Source organism: Antechinus flavipes, chromosome 1 (assembly GCF_016432865.1).
Source record: "Antechinus flavipes isolate AdamAnt ecotype Samford, QLD, Australia chromosome 1, AdamAnt_v2, whole genome shotgun sequence".
NCBI lineage: Eukaryota > Metazoa > Chordata > Mammalia > Dasyuromorphia > Dasyuridae > Antechinus > Antechinus flavipes.
Window position 1 is genome coordinate 455712387 of NC_067398.1, and position 18260 is coordinate 455730646.

At 31.9% G+C, this 18260-nt stretch overlaps 1 protein-coding gene across 1 annotated transcript in view; it reads left to right on the plus strand.

The window, feature by feature from the left end:
- VCPIP1 (valosin containing protein interacting protein 1) overlaps positions 1-17988 on the plus strand; it is a 33920-nt gene extending 15932 nt beyond the window's left edge. Inside the window, exon 3 of the mRNA XM_051970099.1 lies at positions 12426-17988. Coding sequence (XP_051826059.1) covers positions 12426-13294 — 869 coding nt within the window. The 3' untranslated portion in view covers positions 13295-17988. The remainder of the gene's footprint in view (positions 1-12425) is intronic.
- Positions 17989-18260: the final 272 nt, after the last annotated feature.

Consider the following 18260-nt stretch of genomic DNA (forward strand, 5'->3'; position numbering starts at 1 on the left):
CTCTATCCAAGATCCAAGTAGCAGCTGGGGGACCAGGAGAGGGTTCAAGCAGATGATGATGATGAGTTGGGTCTTGAAAGAAATCAAGGGAACAGCTAGGTGACATGGTGGATAGAATGTTGGGTCTGGAGTCAAGAGCACCTGAGTTCAAATTTGGCCTCAGACATTTACTAGTTGTGTTACCCTAGCCAAGTCATTTAACCCTGATTGCCTCCAAGAAAGAAAGAATGAACATAAGGATTTCAAGTCAGAGATGAGGAGGAATATTGTATGCCCTATTCAGTTTTCACTCTGTCGTTTTGGCTCTGTCTCCCTGTATGCCCTTTTCAGGCATAAAGAGTGGAAGTAGGAGAAGCAAGTAGATCAGTATGGCTGTACCATAGAGAGAATGGAGGGGCATATTGTGCAAGAGACTGGAAAGTTTGGAAGGGATGGGGTTGAGAAGAGCTTTGAGTGACAAACAGAAGTAGAATTATATTTTTTCTATTTGAACTAGAGGCAGTAGAGAACTGGAGTTTGAATAGAAGGTGACGTGGTCAGACCTATACTCTTGCACTTTAGGAAAACTTTCTACACATTTACTTATGTACATATACATACATATGAATTACACATATGTGTGTGTGATGTATGTATTTTGTGTGTACATGTATGTATATATACACACATACACAAATCCAGTGATAATCTGGATTGAACTGAACTATTGCTATTGTAAGTGCTAGGTCAGTATGATGATGAAGTTTATAAAAAAAAAAATTCAGGTTTTTAAACTACCTTTCTACATTGTAAAAAAGTTATTTTCATTATTTATGTAAAGGTAATTTTACTCTTTGAATTTGGGTAATCTGTATGTGATACTTATTTATTAATATTTTGCACCAGGATAATCAAAATGGCCCATTTCCTGGCTACGTCAGGTAACAGCTATTCACTATATTAGGTTTTGTAATAGTTGGGAGTTATAAGGATGTTAACTATCTATCACTATCTATCACTAAGAATAATTTTTATTCTTTAATAGCCGCATTTGGTTTGTGTAGAGAAAAAGTTAATTTACTGTTATCTAGCAGAAAGTTATGAAAGTAACTATAAATATTGGAACATAGAAGTTAATATTGTCTCTTGCCCTAGGGAAGTCCAGATTTATTTATTTAGAATGCTAAGAAATAGACTTGTCATTCAGGGAAGACAATAAGTTTAAGTGGTTGTTCTGTAAACTATTTTTCCTAGTTGATATTCAATGGGGGTAGGGGAGGGGAATCATTCCATATTGGGATATATTAATTTTCCAAAGTATTGATAGTCTTTAAATTTTATTCTTAAATAATTCCTTTCTTATATTTGACAGCTAATCAATAAGGCATCATGTAAATGTCAGCTGCTAGTATATAGATGTGATGGTTTGATGAGTTGTATGACTACTAGTCACAATTTAACCTTACAAAAAGTGCCATATTATAAGTTAGTGATTTGGCTCTAAAGTTAGTAGGCTACAAAATGAATTAACATTTATCCTTTTTTTGATAATCAACATAAATAGATGAGAAATGAAGAAACACTTTTATATTATTAGGTTAGTTAGGTGTAGCTGTATGAATTATATAGCTATAATATATGCATATATATATAGTTATATGATTATATAGCCATGAAACTATATAATCTGTTGTTTTAATTCAACAAGTATTTGTGAAATACTTAATATATAATAATGCTGTGCTGTGTTTTAGGGTATGCAAAGACAAAAAGATGAAATATTCCCTATCCTCAAATAACTTACATTCTATGTAATTCTAATTTCTCTCAGGAAAAAGGGTAGAGATGAAAAATTAAACACTGATGTGTTAAAATATCCCCTTTCCAAATGTTAGAGAATTGAAGGAACTCCCAAGAGAATGGCGAGCTTGATGTATTTTGAGAATTCTCTGAGACAGTAAAAGAAACCAAAAGTGGAATATAGGAGCTGGAAAGGACCTTAATCTAATTTATCCAGAAATCTAAGGTATGAGAAAGGCATAGTCCAAAGCTCAAAAGGGCCTTGAGAGAACTAAGGCAGGCAGCAATGATGAAAAAAAGAATGTGCAGGTTTTGCTAATCAAATTAGATGGGCTAGGAAACGCCAAGATCCCCAAGACAAAGGGCATACTAGAAGATCAAGTCTCCAGGTTGTAATAGTAGAAGAATGTTGGAGAATAGTTAAGGCCCAGTCACAGAAAAAATAAAGAAAGATTCTTAGGGAGAGAGACAGAAAGATGACAACTGAGTAAAAGGAGAAGTATCTTTGGAAAGTCATCTCTTTTTAACCACAGGAAAATATTAGTGAAATTGGGATCTCATTTTGTTTCTCTTCTGAATATTAGAGCAGTAAGTCATGTAGTCTGATCTATGAATTCTGCAAGTTAAATAATTATGGTTCACAGACCTTAAATAACTTATCCAGGGCCACAGAGTAATAAAGTAGTAGATTGGGATCTAATTCAAATATTTTAAATATATCCAGTTCTTTTTCTAATGTACCTTACACGAACCACCTTTAAAGATGAGAAGAAAGAAAATAAGGTAACATGCTATAAGAATAGTCTTTGTTCCCAAAATTGGGACAGAGTAGAGGTACTCTTAAGGGCTTTAAAACTGGTTTCAAGATAGTCTTACAAAAACTACTTTCAGATCTTTTTTTTTTTTTATCCCTTGAAATTTCTTCACACTACTGTAGTTTGATTATTTTTATTTAAACAGATTGTGCCTTAATCAGTTGGTAGAAAAGGTGAGGAAGAAAAAAAGAGTAAAACCAAAGATGTGGGAAGGTTGGGATCTAGAGTCTGTAAGAATGAACTGCATTGATAAAACATGGATGTCCCACTTCATTCTGACACTACTAGCAATGGATATACTTTAAATATTTTCATAGAATCGATGACTATGGACCTAGGATAAATTAAAAAAAAAAAAAAAGAACATTTACCTTTTTTTCTTAATAAACCACTGTGAACTTGCCCTTTAGAAATTTTATTGTTCTAAAAACTGGATTAGATGGCAAATGACATGAGTTCTCATCTTCAGGGTTTTGTTTTTTTAAATAAGCTATATAACCTTGAACAAATTATTTAATCTCTTTTAGCCTGAGCTTCTTTTTATAAAATGAGGTCTTGAACTGTAATATATTTGTTTTAAAATAGAACAAGATATATAGTAGAAGCCTTAGTTAACTGGAATGTAGTTTACTTAAGTAATTTTGAGTGTTTGTTGTGTATAAAGGTTAGTTGGTGAATGAGATGTAGAAGCATAAGACATAGTCACTACCTTAGAGAAACTTGAGCCTACTTGATGAAACTAGATAAATGCTAGATTTAAAAAAAAAAAAATTCTAAATAAAAAATTTCTAAGAGCAAACTGAACTTTTCCCCTTCAAAACAAAAAAAACAAAACACAACTTGGTTACTATAAACATTTCTTTTCGTTTGATTTTTGAAGTGTGATATACATATAAATCATAAGCTGCACTTCCACATTTAGCAGCTTGGCATCTCTCCATGGTGCTGGAGTCAGTCCCAATAGTCTCCAAGTGCTCAATCCAATATAGTCTCCTTTCTCTTACCTTTCTTTTTCTTACTCTCACCTTTCCCAACAATTACATTTCTCAGATCTGGCATCTATAAACAAAAATTCTTTTCAGAGGAATAAATGAACAGGTATTGTTTTTCAAAATAGGTAGGTAGGAAACACAACTTTTATAGACCACAGATCAGAAGATCATCTATTTAAAGCTGAAAAGAACTTTAGAGACCATTGAGTTCAGTTCTTCTACATACCTAATCTTGTCCTCCTCCCAAGTTCACTGAGGGGTATAGAAAGATAAGACCTCCGATTATGCTATTAGTCAAGGTGTTGGGTCCACTTTTCTAGAAAGTAATGTTGAACTGTTAAGAAAATGATTAAAAAATTCTATAACTATAACTTAGAGATCCCATTGCCAAGTATATATCCCAAGGACGCCATATTTATAATAGGCTTTTTTTTTTTTTTTTTTTTTTTGGTCATAGCATAGAATTAGAAACAAAGTAGATGCCCCTTAATTGGGAATTGCTTACATAATATAGTACATAAATGTAATGGAATGCTGTGATGCTTTAAGAAACTACAAACATGAAGAATATAAAGAAACATACAAATAGAAGCAAAGTTCACTAGAACCAGGAAAACATATCAACAATGACTTTTAAGAATTTAATAGAATGAAAAACTTAAATTGAATGCTTTGTAATTATTATGAGACCAAGTTTGAAACTGAAGGTGAGATTAGAAAATGTTTCCTTTATTTCTACAAAGAAACACACATCTAGGAAGTGTTAAATGTCTGAGGCTAGATTTGAACTCAGGTCCTCCTGATTTCAGGGCTAGGACCAGCAGGCTATTTCCAAGCATTCAGAGATGAGGTGATAAGGGCCTATATCAGGGTAGTGGTGAGAAATTGATATAATTGTTTTATAATAACATTTTGTAGTATTAAGAGCCATTTAATACATTCTAATTATTCTGAAATCTTATATATAAATACTTTGAAAACTCTAAACTTTTATTTATATATATATATAAAATTATAAACTTAGGTAAAAAAAAATTGATTATGTCAGGCTTCCTCTTTAAAATGAACAGAAACCATAACTAGATATACCTCCTAATATTTGCAATATATCACTTAGTGTCCCACATCATTAAGACTTCATCCCACAAGACAGAAGTTCTCTTCAGTTATGTTAAACCTCTCAGGAGCATTACCCAACTTTTTTTCCTTTTCTACACTCACAAAAGAAACAGTATCCTTTTCCCTTGCTAATTTGCTTTTCTTCCTCATTAGATTTTTAATACCTTGAGGACAAAGATTATCAAGTACCAAGTACGATACTTGCTTGATAATTATTTACTGGTTAAGTAGAAAAGAATACAACTACACTTAGATTTAATATTTATATACAAGCTTTTTATTATTACCCTATCAGGATTTTTGTAATTTTATATCTTTTTCATTTATTTTTGAAAGATATTGTTAACTTCCTTAGATAATCTTGAAAATATGAAATAATTGCTTAATTTTGACATTGTGCACATAATTTTGGTATGCATACAGCTTAATACAATTAAAAAAATTTTTTTAGAATAAGCTTAAAGAAATGGGGAGTTAAAAATGGTAAATAGTTTAATTGAAAAAAGTAAGAAAAAAACCTTGGCTTAAGTTGCAGCATGCAGTTTGTCAAAACAAGGAAATAGATTTACTATAATGATCTAGTATGGCTAAATATTTGACTTGGGAACCTCATTGAAATGTGCCTCTCTAAACAACACATAATACATATTATGTATATAGACATATATGTATATGTGTGTGTACATATATATGTATGTACATACATACATATATATGTACACACACATACATATATACATACATGTATATATATACACACACACACACACACACACATATAATTTCCCCCCAAATTACACACAAAAAAACTTTAACATCCATTTTTCAAATTTTGAGTCCCAAATTCTCTCCCTCCTTCCTCTCCCCACCTCATTGAGAAGGCAAGCAATTTGACATAGGTTACACATGTAGAGTCATGCAAAATATATTTGTTGTAAGTCATGTTGTGAAAGAAAAAGACAAAATAACCTAAGAAAAATTTTAAAAATATGCATTGATATGCATTTAGATCCCCATCTGTTCTTTCTCCGGAGATGGATAGCATTTTCATTATAAGTCCTTCAGAATTGTCTTGGATCATTTGTATTGCTGAGAATAGCTAAGTTATTTACAGTTGTTACTGTATACAATGTTCTCCTGCTTCTGCTTACTTCATTTTGCATCAGTTCTTTTAAGTCCAGGTTTTTGGAGAGCATACTATTCATTTTTCTTATAGTAAAATAGTATTCCTTCAAAAATCTTCATCATATACATATCATGTAAAACATCTTGTTCAGCCATTTTCCAGTTGATGGATACTCCTTCAATTTCCAATTCCTTGCCACCTCTATATTTTTCTACATACAAGTTCTTTTCCTTTTTGACTTTTTATCTCTTTGAGATATAGACTTTGTAGTGCTATTATTTGGTCAAAAGATATGCATGGTTTTATGTCCATTTAGACATAATATTACATTATCCTCCAGAATCTATTCTTAAGTCAGACCTTTGAGACTGGTTTATGCTCTTTTTCCATATGAAGGAGCTTCAAATACATGAAGATAATTGTTCAAAGCATTTCTTCTTTGCTAAATCTCTCTAGTTCTTGCAGCAGGTGCTAGATATAATTTGTGTTACTGTCTGGTATGTTTCCCATTTATCATTCCCTATTCCAGTTTATCATTTACCTCCCTGAAATGTGGCACACATAACTAAACACCGTATTCTAGATATAGTCTGACCAGGGATATTACAACAGGACTCTCAGTAAAATTCAAAATGACATTTGCTTTTTTTTTTTTTTTTTTTTTTTTTTGTTATGTCATTTGTATTGAATTTGAAGTCCATTAAGTTTGCTGGAGTTTATACACAGATCTATGGTTTAGTCACTATTTCATATCTTGTTCTTGAATTATCACTAACCCCAAAGTTTTATATTTATTTATTTCATTAAATTTCATAATTTTAGATTTATTTTTTTGGATCTTGCCTTTGTTATTTAGTTTTTTAACTACCCCTTCAAGTTTTGTTCTCTTTAAGTTTAATAAACATGTAATTTGTACTTTTATCCAAATCACTGATAAAATATTGACTAGATCTCTTTCATGCACCAGTAGAGACTTCTCTCCATTTTGCTAGTTAAAACTTGCAATTAAAACTTTCTAGGTCTGTTCATTTAACTAGTTTAAATCCATTTAACTCTGCAATCATTTGGCCTACCTCTCCATCTTATCTACAAAGAGAGGAAAAGCATGAGAGACTTTGTTAGATGTTTTCTAAAATCTTTGTATATGGCATTTACCTGCTCCCCTAGTATAGTAACCCTGTCAAAAAAATAAATTAGATTAGTTGGGTCTGACCTCTTCTTGATTAATTTATATTGGGTCTTAGTGATTACTGCTTTTACTTCTAAATGTTTATTAATTTAAAAATACATTTTAAAAATTTCCTCCAGGTATCAGTAAAGCTCACTTCTCTGTAGTTCGAAAAATTTATCTGTTTGTCTTTTTTTAAGAAATTGACATTTGGCTGTCTTCAATTTTGGGATTCCTTTTCCATGATTTTTTTTCATGATTATTCAAAGATCACCAACTACGAACCAGCTTAGATTCAATTGGACTATTCTCTTTTTGAAAGATATTAATTTATTTGGATGTGTGTTTATGTTTAAACAGATATATGATGATCAACTAGATACTATTCTCTCTCTCTTTTTTTTTAACCTTCCAGTAAACTCTTTTTGTTTTCTTTATTGTTTTTATTAGGGAAAAAAGTGGGAGTACAATAATACCCTATCTCCACCTGTTAACATCTGTTTCCTCTAAGTAGCATAACTTTTTTTTAAAGTATTTTTTTGTTTTTAGCATTCATTACTAGCTTCATCTGTTTCTGAGGTTTAGCCCTCTGGACATACTATTAACAATTTCAATTGTTGCCTGTGTTTTCATTTTCTCTTCTAAATTGATCTGTGCATATTCCTTGGATATTCATATTGGTATCATTATACTGCTCTTTACTGAAATTGTCATTAGAATAAGAAGGATCGAATTTCTTATCTTTTTCTTATGAATTTTAGGTCCTGGAAACTTATTCATCTGAAATCTTTGAAACTGAACAATTTGAAATTGACTGAAATTTTAAGTATGTTTCAGATTTGCTTGGTTTCTTCTTCCTTTACCTGATATGAACTTTCTAGGATAGATTAATCTTTTCTTTATAAAGTTCCTATCATTTCCACTTTGGCAGTCACTTTGATCAGAATCCTGTTAAAAATAAGAGTTCCTTTTGTACACTTTCTTAATCTTTTGAAGAATGAAATATTGTAAAACAAATCAAGAATTAATCATCTGCTCTACTATTAGAAAAGGGAGTGTTTGAGAAGATAACTTGTATAATTGAAATTCTCTATCTTTATTTACCCTTTAAAGGGTGCCTCCATCTCAATTTGTGATTAGTTTCTTGGACTCATTCATTTTCTTATTTTGTTTAGTAGTCTCACCATAATAACTTATTACTTCTTCCATTGTTTCTCATTCAAATGTTCCGTACTATGCTTTCCCTCTGTAGTTTGTGGATTTTTCTCTTGAATGTATTATCTTGATATTTGGTTTATACCACTTCTATTTTATCAACTTTTTGCATGTCAAATTCTAACATGGTCCTTATTGCCTTAAACCCAAACCACTCTGATTCTCATTGATTAGCCTCTAGAGGTCCCAGGCCAAGCCTTATTTGGTTATTGTTTGGGTCTTGATTGAGTCAGGTTGAATATCAATGAAAACAGTCATTTCTGCTTTGGCCAGAAACCCTGTTTGCCTCCTATTTTATTTTATTTATTTATTTGACTAGGGGAAAGAGGAGATTCTTTGCCCACTTGATAATTAGTCTTAATTGCTGAATGGGATGAGGCTTCAATCAAACTGAGACCTGTTGAGGGACCATAGCTTAAAAAGGTCCAGGTCTCCCATTGCCTCAAAAGCCATCTCCAGTTGTCCTGATCTACATCTGGCCACCAGACCTAGTGGAAAATGAGGCAGGTAACCTTGCACAGCCCTCTTTCACTTAAATCTACTTCATTTGGTATCGGTGGTATCATTGGTACCACCAATGGTATCACCTCCCTGATATCAAGATCCTCTTAGAAAAAGAAGGACAAACAACAGCAACTCTTAACATAGTCATATTCTAGTTACATATCATCAGAATTTGTAAGATTAAATTTACCTTGTGTTAACATAATTTACTTTATTATTAGTTAGATATCTAATATGTAAGAGTTATTCCTTCCCCTCATTTTCAATAATTTTGTGTCATACATGCTTCTTTGTGTTATCTGGCTTAATGGATTTTTATGAATTTTCTTCTTTTCCACTTATCATTTTCAATTTGAATTCTTTTTGGTCAATGTATCTTCTCTATAGGCATATTTTATATACAGGCATATTTTAAAAATAAATTTTCACTCTCCTTTCCAAGAAAGCTGTCTCCTTAAAAAATAAATAAATAAAAGAAGGAATAAGAAGGAAAAAATGAGCAAAATGGACCAATTCTTAGGGGAAAAAAATTTGTGTTATATTCATTGTTTTGTACCTATGGACTAGAACCTCTACTAAGACTAGCGGGGAGATATAGCTTCTCATATGCCTGTGTTGGGGACTAGGTTGATCTTTAAAATTTCACTATATTTGGTATTGATTGTTTTACAGTTCTTTCTATCTACATTGCTGTTAATTGTATAATGTTGGAATTTTTTTTTTTTGGCACTGCTTATTTCATTTTGTATCAGTCAATATGTTTTTCCTTACTTTTCTGTGTTTACGTTTAGTTTTTTCTTGCAGCACAATAATATTCCATTACGTTCATTTTCCCACAGTTTATTTGTTTAATGGACATCTACATTGCTTCCAGTTCTTTGCTACTACTAAAAAGTACCTGTGTTCACATATAAATTTTTGTAGAATTTTTCTTTCAGTGACATCATTAGAACATTATATCTTATAGTGAAATCTTTGAGTATGAATATTTTAGTCTCTTTATTTATATTACTTTTCAGAATGAATAGATGTCCAGTTCCATTAGCAGAGCACTGGTGTTTCTGTCTTGAGGCAGCTAAGTGATGAAGTGAAGACTCAAGTTCAGAAGTGTCCTCTGATGTTAGACTAATCTCTCTTTCTGTTTTTAAAAAATTCTTGCCCATTTTTAAAAGTCCAGTTCAAATGTCACCTTGCTATCTCCTCCAGTATTTACCAAGGGTTCTATACCTACCAAGTGCTAAGTGTATTAGTATAGTAACCCTTCCAGAAAAGAAAACAAGGTAAGTTTGTCATGGAATTTTTAATGAAGGGATGCTGGCCTTTAAGAAATCACCTCTTCTCTACCAGATCACAAACCAAAGAACCATTCTAGAACAATTCTAGAATCTTGCCTGTGATTGACTTCATTTTTACTAGCTAGTAGTTTGAGAGGCTCATAAAGCTGGAAGAGCTTTAGGCCATGTATTTAACTGAATCATTTTACTGGTAAGGAAAAGGGATTAAAGACTTGCTTAAGGTCACCTAAGTTTAGTATTACCAGTGGTAAGATTGAATCCAGGGTCCCCTGCCAAACCTAGTTCTCAATATTTGAGATGATATTTATCCATTTCAAATAATACAACACACTTTTTGATTTTGTTGTTGGGATTCATGAAAGATTATCGACCTGCAAGTAGTTTCATTACCTGTTTTGTACTTTTCACTGGACCAGGAAATCTTACATTCATTAATGGCAATTAGATACTTTATGATCTCCTTTATGTTTTTTGAATTCTAATTCCCTATTAAAATTTTATAAATTTACAGATTTTATAATTTCCAGTCTGATAATCATTCTCCTTTATAGAAAAAAAGCAGCAGCAAAGTAGGAATAAAGTAGTTCTTTCTTATATTTCTTATAACTGAAGAAATCCTTTTTTTGTTGTTATTTTGAGTACTTATTGCAAACCTCGACTCTTTTTGGCTTCCTGGATCAATGGGGCCTTTCCTATGTTATTAAATATAATTTTTAATATTCATATTTGTGTCTCCTTCCATGTTTGATACTGCCCTTCAAAAGTCTGAGTACCTTTAATGAGATCTCTGTTTAGTCACATTGTTCTCTTTAGATATATCTCCTTTGTCATCAGAATTCTGGAGAACTGCATAGTCAAGTTAATCAATAAACATCTGTTATGTGTTTACTATATGCTAGACACTATAAGGGCTAAATGCTGGAGATGCAAAGAATATTAAAAATACAAAAAAGTCTCTGTCTTTAAGGAATTTATGTGCTAATGCAGAAACAGCATGTAAATAAATAGGTATACATATACTGTTACCTTAAAGCAGAAGGCTCAAGTGGCCTGGAATTGGGAGATAGAAGATAGGGTGAGAATCAGAAAGGCCTCCTTTGGAAATGCCATTTGAGTTGAGTCATGAAAGACGCCAGGGATAAAAAAGAGGCTGAAATGAAAAGAGGACATTTAGGGTGTGTATGTGGGGGGTGTCAGTGCAATATCATAGAGATAGGAAATGAAAGAACAGCAGGTAAGCTGGGATTTCAAGATCAGAGTATGTATGTGTGGAGCAAAGAAAAGTTTTATTCTTGAAAGTTTCCAATCCCTTTTGAGTCATCTTACCTTTTTAGAGTTTTATATTTATAATAATATAATTCTAATATGTACTGTTAATGAATTTTGACATTAATTTTTTAAAATTATGTTTATTATTTTCAACTAACAAAAATTTCCCTGTTTTTTTGGGGGGAGATCTTTGTAACTAATAAACAAACAAAAAATAGCTGAAGATATTTTAATTTTGTTATCTGTTAGGAACTTTATATCCTGGCTCCAGATACCCTGTTGTGAATTGGCCTTGTGGCAGACTCCATTATGTATTCTTAACACTGTGTTGCTTTATTTTTTCTTGTTTCTTTATCTTCATTCATGTTTTTTCTCTTTTATCTCCCTCTCCAATGTCATGCTCCTATGAGGTTCATAAATTTCCATAAATTAAGTATTTTCATGATAGAAAACATTACCCTATCTCCCAAACTATTCCTTTTGGATGGGGAAGAAGTATATTTTAGATATAATTAATTTTGCCAAATAAATAGGTTTCTATTTTCTTTCTCATTTTAAGAACCTGAGCAAACTTTTTGTTATACACAATCTACATAATGGCATATGGACCCATGAATATTGTTTTTGTTTCTCTTTCCTATTGTCTCTGGTTAAGAATACATCATTTTAATAGGCCAGAAGACTAAATCTCATTCTCCAGTATGGTCTTAGGCAGTTAATTTATGTGTTGATAAAAATGATTTAATTTGAATTTTAGACGATTGAATAATATCTCCCTTGAATTACATATGGTAAACTTTCTCAGATACTTCATCTTCATTATAAATTGTTCTTTAGCTAATATTTTCCCCCAATAATTGTTTTTCTTTTCCTTTGTCATTTTTTCCCTTTTCTTTCAAGTAGATAAAAGGCTTATGAACAAATATTTTAAGTTTATTTTCTATATAGTAGGATGTCCTTGTTACTTTTAATTCTTTGGTTTCTCAACTACTAGGTGTAGAAAAGCTGCATAAAGCTGCTGACCATTTACTGAGTTAATGTAGTTAAGCTTCACTATATTTCAGAGGTAACAATACTTTTTTACTAATCTTTTAAATAAGAATTGAAGAAATTAAATTTCTGACTTTTTTCTCCTCTTCACAGGTATGACTGATGGCAAGCATTGCACTTTTCCACATCTTCCTGGTAGAACCTTTGTCTACAATGCTTCCGAAGATAGATTGGAATTGTGTGTGGATACTGCAGGGCACTTTCCCATTGGTCCTAATGTTGAAGATTTAGTGAAAGAGGCTGTAAGTCAGGTTCGAGCAGAGACTACTTCAAGAAGTCGAGAATCAAGTCCCTCACATGGTCTTTTGAAATTAGGTAGTGGTGGAGTAGTGAAAAAGAAATCAGAACAACTTCATAATGTGACTGCCTTCCAAGGAAAAGGGCATTCTCTTGGAACTGCATCTAGTAGCCCCCACCTCGAGCAGAGAGCTAGAGAAGGTCCAGTTGTCAGAAAACATACTTCCGGGACAGATTTTGCTGCTAGTTCTGCAAAACCAGATCCTTCTGTATTCACGGCGCCTTCTAGTAACAGTGAGCTTATTCGGATAGCTCCTGGAGTAGTAACAATGAGAGACAGCAGGCAGCTGGATCCTAACTTGATTGAAGCCCAGCGAAAAAAGTTGCAGGAAATGGTTTCATCTATCCAGGCGTCAATGGACAGGCACTTGCGGGATCAGAACACAGAGCAGTCACCAACTGATTTTCCTCAAAGGAAAGAAGTTGTAAGTTCATCAACAAAATCTGGGAGTTTTCAGGCTGGCTTACCTGAATCTTTTACTGTAACTGGTGGTACTGAGCATTTGAATGTGGAAACAACTGGTGGAAATGTGGCAAGTGCAGTAGGAACAACATTTGCCACAAGATCAAAAGCACAAAAAGGAAATTCTGTGGAGGAACCTGAAGAGATGGATAGTCAAGATGCTGACATGACTAATGCAACTGAGCCAATGGATCATTCTTGATTAGTGAGGGGCTGATAAGGGCAGAATGTTTATTGTGAATATGTAATGTTGTTGGCTGGACCACATACATGATTAGTCATTTAAAAGAAAAAAATCTTGTATGTATACTTCAAAGATTATATCTTGTTATTCAGTGCATGATAGCAAGTGTGTGATTGGCAATAGCTTTTAATATACTCCTGCCCAGGCTGGCTCTGAATTACCTGTAAATTAGTTATAAAAGATGCACTGAGAATGAGTTTCTGCTGTAGATGTGGGTAATTGAAAGCTCTTTGTAATTTTAATTCCATGAGAGTCTTAATTCTTAAAACATGTGAAAGTTCTCTTGCTAAAAGTATCTAAGATTATTGAAAAAGCTAGAACTGGGCAAAAATTAAATTTGTTAAAGTTAATATTATTCCAAATAACTATCCCAGACATTTATTATAGTGTAAAAATACATTTATGTAAATCTGAGAACAACCAGAACTGAACTGTATATTAAAATTCATAATACAGTATATTAGACACTTTATATGAACCTGACATTTCCTTAGATTTAAACACATTCATAAGAGTATGTATTCTTGATTAAAATAACTTGGAAATAGGGTGTAATGATACACAGTTTTTTTTGCCAGTTGAGCAAGATTAAAACAAAAAATGCTATTCTAGAATGATAAAGTGAATTTGATTCCGTTATGTTACTGTCTGTATCAACACAGCCAGTAGGATGCTCTGTTAGTAAGTGGTAGCATGTTAATATTGTCTGCTGAATCTCAAGCCAGGCAAATGCCACCTAATTTTTTAATCTCACAGAAAGGTTGGTTAGAGAGTGTTGTGGTAGGAAGTGCAATAGATAATGGTAGATAGAGTTACATGATCTCCAATTTTCAAAATTTTTCAGTCACAGAGAACTTATCAAATGAGAATTATTCTTTAATGAGTTGCTTTATTCTAAAAATTTGATCAATGGTATTTAACTTGTATATGCTAAGTGTCTTTGTTGAAATTTCTTGGAAGCAGGAAATGTTTCCTTTTTGGGGGGGAGGGTTGTTTTTTTGGGTGCCCATAGGATCATTATTTGTTGGCTTCACTTGAATTTGTGATGCAAATTTTGCTGCATCATACCCTGAGCAACTTGGCATTCACTTAGTGTATTCATAAAATCTTTAGTGCCAGCTTCCTTGAGAAGCAGCTGTCGTGCTTATTCCATAAGACAAAGAATGTTTATCCTGACGTGGTATTGCACTATTTTACCTCTTATCCTGCAGATTTGCATTCTGTTATGTGCATTTTGCTTTTACATTCTTCTTCTGTTCACTGAAATTGAGTTTGAATAGATGAAAGACAAAATTTATGTTAATAGTCTCTCCTCTAGAGCATTGAAGGCTTGACTCTTTCTGTTTGTACATGTAAAACGGGTCCATGAAAATATTTTAATTTGGAAAAAATCCACAGGTTATCCTATTATATACTTAAAAATCTTTTTTTTGTCATAAGGAATTGAGGCACTTTAATGCTACCTGGTTTAAAAAAAAAAAAAGGTTCTCTTTGTAAAAGTACATCATTTGAAGTCATGTAATTTTGGAGAATCTGAACACTTTAAAACTAAACTGAGTGAGGTATGTTTGGGTTAATTTTATCAAGTTTATTTTTTTTTTTTAATTTGGAAACTTTCAGGTTTTTGGTTTCTAAATTTTACTTAGAAGAATTTGTCTTTCTGCAGATCAGAGAGTAGGTTGAGGGAGATTTACAACTAATAATTTTATAGTATGTACTATTTTTGCATAAAGTGTGAAATATAACCACCAAGTAACATTTCACATTTGTGTATAAGAACTCTTATGTATAAATCTACAGACTACAGTATCTAACCACAATAATTATTTTGGCTTTCTTGGTCACTAAAATGTACATTTCCTCTTCTTTTACCACAGGGAAACTGTCTAACAAGGTAATTCCTTGCTTCCAGGTAAATCACAGAATCACCTTTTCTTTAACACAAAAATATTTTCTTCACTTGTGACTTTGTGTTTTGGATTGATGACTTACAAATCCTGTTTGAATATAAAGTAAAACAAACACAAAGTTAACTTCTCATATTAAGTTTTCATGCATATCTAATGTGAATCAGAATGTACAAGCCAAAGCAGGAATTTGGTCATAACCTCAGACATTTTATTAATTTCTGTTGCTACAGCATGGCTGCTTACATTACACTGATGTATGGACATTAGATCAGTAGTTTGGGCTCTCTTGTGTTTAAAGAATAAAAAGCTTGGCTCTGAAGTGATCAGATTCCTAGAAATGATTTTACCCCAGATGAGGTCTTGGATGGTGTAGGTGCTGCCTGATAGAGATAAGCAAAATGACAGATCTTCACTAAATCTCACAGTAAATAGAGGGTCTTTATAATTATTTTGTCTCATTCTACTTAATTACAGTCATCCTTTTTCTTTTACGTGTACAATAATCAAATAGATTGTTGTAGAATTTAACATTGTTATCTTAGTCCTACCCTTTATGATAGCATGGGAATCACTGTAAATGATCACCAAATTTTTACTTTGTGAGCTGGAATGTCTTGCAGTGGTCATTGCATTTTTATGTCCTCTTAGAAGTTATGCCATAATTTTAGGTTAACTTTTCAAACTAAGTTTTATTTTACAGTGTTTAGTTTGGTTGAAAATTTTAAATTAATTTCTGCATATCTTTCCCTTTCAGTTATCTTTCTTATAGGTAAACTTATCATGTTTGTTGTTAATGGTCCAAGTTCAGGGATATCTAAAAAAAAAAAAAAACCAGAATATTGGTAATGAGTATGGGGAAACCAGTTGAATTTTAAAAACTCATATATAACAACAAAATTGCACAATGCCATGTAGGAAAATATCTATTATTAACTGAATTTTGAACTATGAAAAGATGGTACATTCAAGAATAAGTTTAAAAGCCTGAAATTTATTGTTTTTCTTTTCACTATGCTTAAATATTCCTTGGGAAGTTTCTAAGTAGCTAAGAAATTTAGCAGCTGTTGTTGGCTGTGGAAGATATGAAGATAATTTCTTGCTTTGCAGCAGTATTGGGGTTGATTGGTTGGTTGTCCTCCTCCCTCCCCCAAATCTGCCTTACTGCTTACCGTTGAGATATGACTGAAAAACAGCAGATGTTTTTGGAAATTTTCAAAGTACCAAATTTAATGGAAGGTGAGCAATAATTTTTTTCAGGGCGTTGAACCTCAGGGAATATCATTTGGTAAAGTTTCACATACCAGTCAGTATTGACATCTGTTGAGCATCACTGATATATCATTTGTTAGCTACAAAATGGAAAAGTTTATAACAGTATTATTTTACATGGTTAACTACTCATATAAGCTGCTAGCTAACATTTTCCTATAAATTAACACTTAGGAATGTCTGACTTTTTAGGCACGACATTAATATGCCACTTCTCCTATTAATCATACAAAAACTTGACATTGACTTGAACTTTTTATTTATGCAATTATAAAATCTTTATTTTTCAAATCATATCATTTTGTTTTTAAAGCCATTCAAGAGTACTTTGATTTGGTCCATTATTAAAATACTGCAGAGAAGAATTTGAGATGAAAAAAAAATTCTCAGTTTACATTTGGGTTATTTTTCCCCCATGGGCCAAATTTTACAATTGAATTTAGATGGCCTTTTAAAATTATTTACAAAATTTAAAATTAATAACAAAATAGATATTCTGAAGTAAGACTGCTAGTGATTATTAGATCAGTTTTGCAAAATTATTTTGTCCTAATGCCCATCATTACTAATTTTGTAAGAAATTTATCATTTTGAGGACCAGAAGACCCAGAACTGTTGGTTTTTAAAAAATCATCATAGTTAAATGTATGCTTAGTGAATAAAATAACAAAGGGTACTAACAACATGAGATTTGCCAGATAGCTTACCAAGTTCTGCCATTTTTGACAATATATAGAAGTGTTAAATGTTTTAATTCATATGTTTAGGATTATTAAATCGTGGGAGTTTTAGCTTTGTTCCAAAACAGCAGGAATCATACAAAATGTGAATTACTGAAGAAAATGCCATTACTTGTATATTTGACATTGAATTTTTTTAAATTATGGAATCTTTATGCTTTTATATTACAATATTAACATGATTATTGTCATGTAAAAGAAAAGGAAAACTAGAACTTTTTAGTTGATGTTATTTTTCCTTGTCAATATCAGTTACTTAGTATTTTACATTTTAAGATCTTGCATCCTTTCTAAAATGCAGAATCCCATTTCTGAGCCTTTATGCCTGTGGTAGAGCAATAAAAGACTGAAAAGGTTATTAGTATTTTCAGGTTTATTTGACTTTGAGGATTATTGCCAAGAACTAATGAGTGCACTTTTTGGAGGAAAATGTTATTTAAAATATGTAAAAATAAGAAGTAATAGTGTATATATTTAGAAGACAACAAGTGCTTTAAGTGTTGACTAAAAGAAATTAGCATAGAAGTTACACCATCCCTCACAGCACTGATTGTTATCTAGCACGTTTTGATTTGTTTTATTTGTGATTGCTGTATTAATTACATTTGGGTTTTTTAAATCTGTAATGTAATGATAGTGTATTATAACAGTATATAGTGTACCATATTACACTTCACTGTACAGTATTTGGAGTTTTCTTTGGTTGCTATATTAAAATTATAAGTTAAAACATGCTGCTTTTTTCCCCACCTTCTCCACATCTCACAAATTTTGGTAATCATTTTTAATTCTTAAGTTTCCTTGGAATTATGCCTTAATATGTGATAGATGAAAACTATTTGAATAATCTGAAATATTTGTTACTGCATCAAAGGTTGTTTTATATTTTTTTGTAAGTTAGGTATTATAAAGAGAAATATTTAAAACATTTTCTTTCTAAATGCAGATCTAATTGTTGAATTTTTAAAACCTGATTTTTTAAATCGGGAGCAAAAAAAAGTTTAG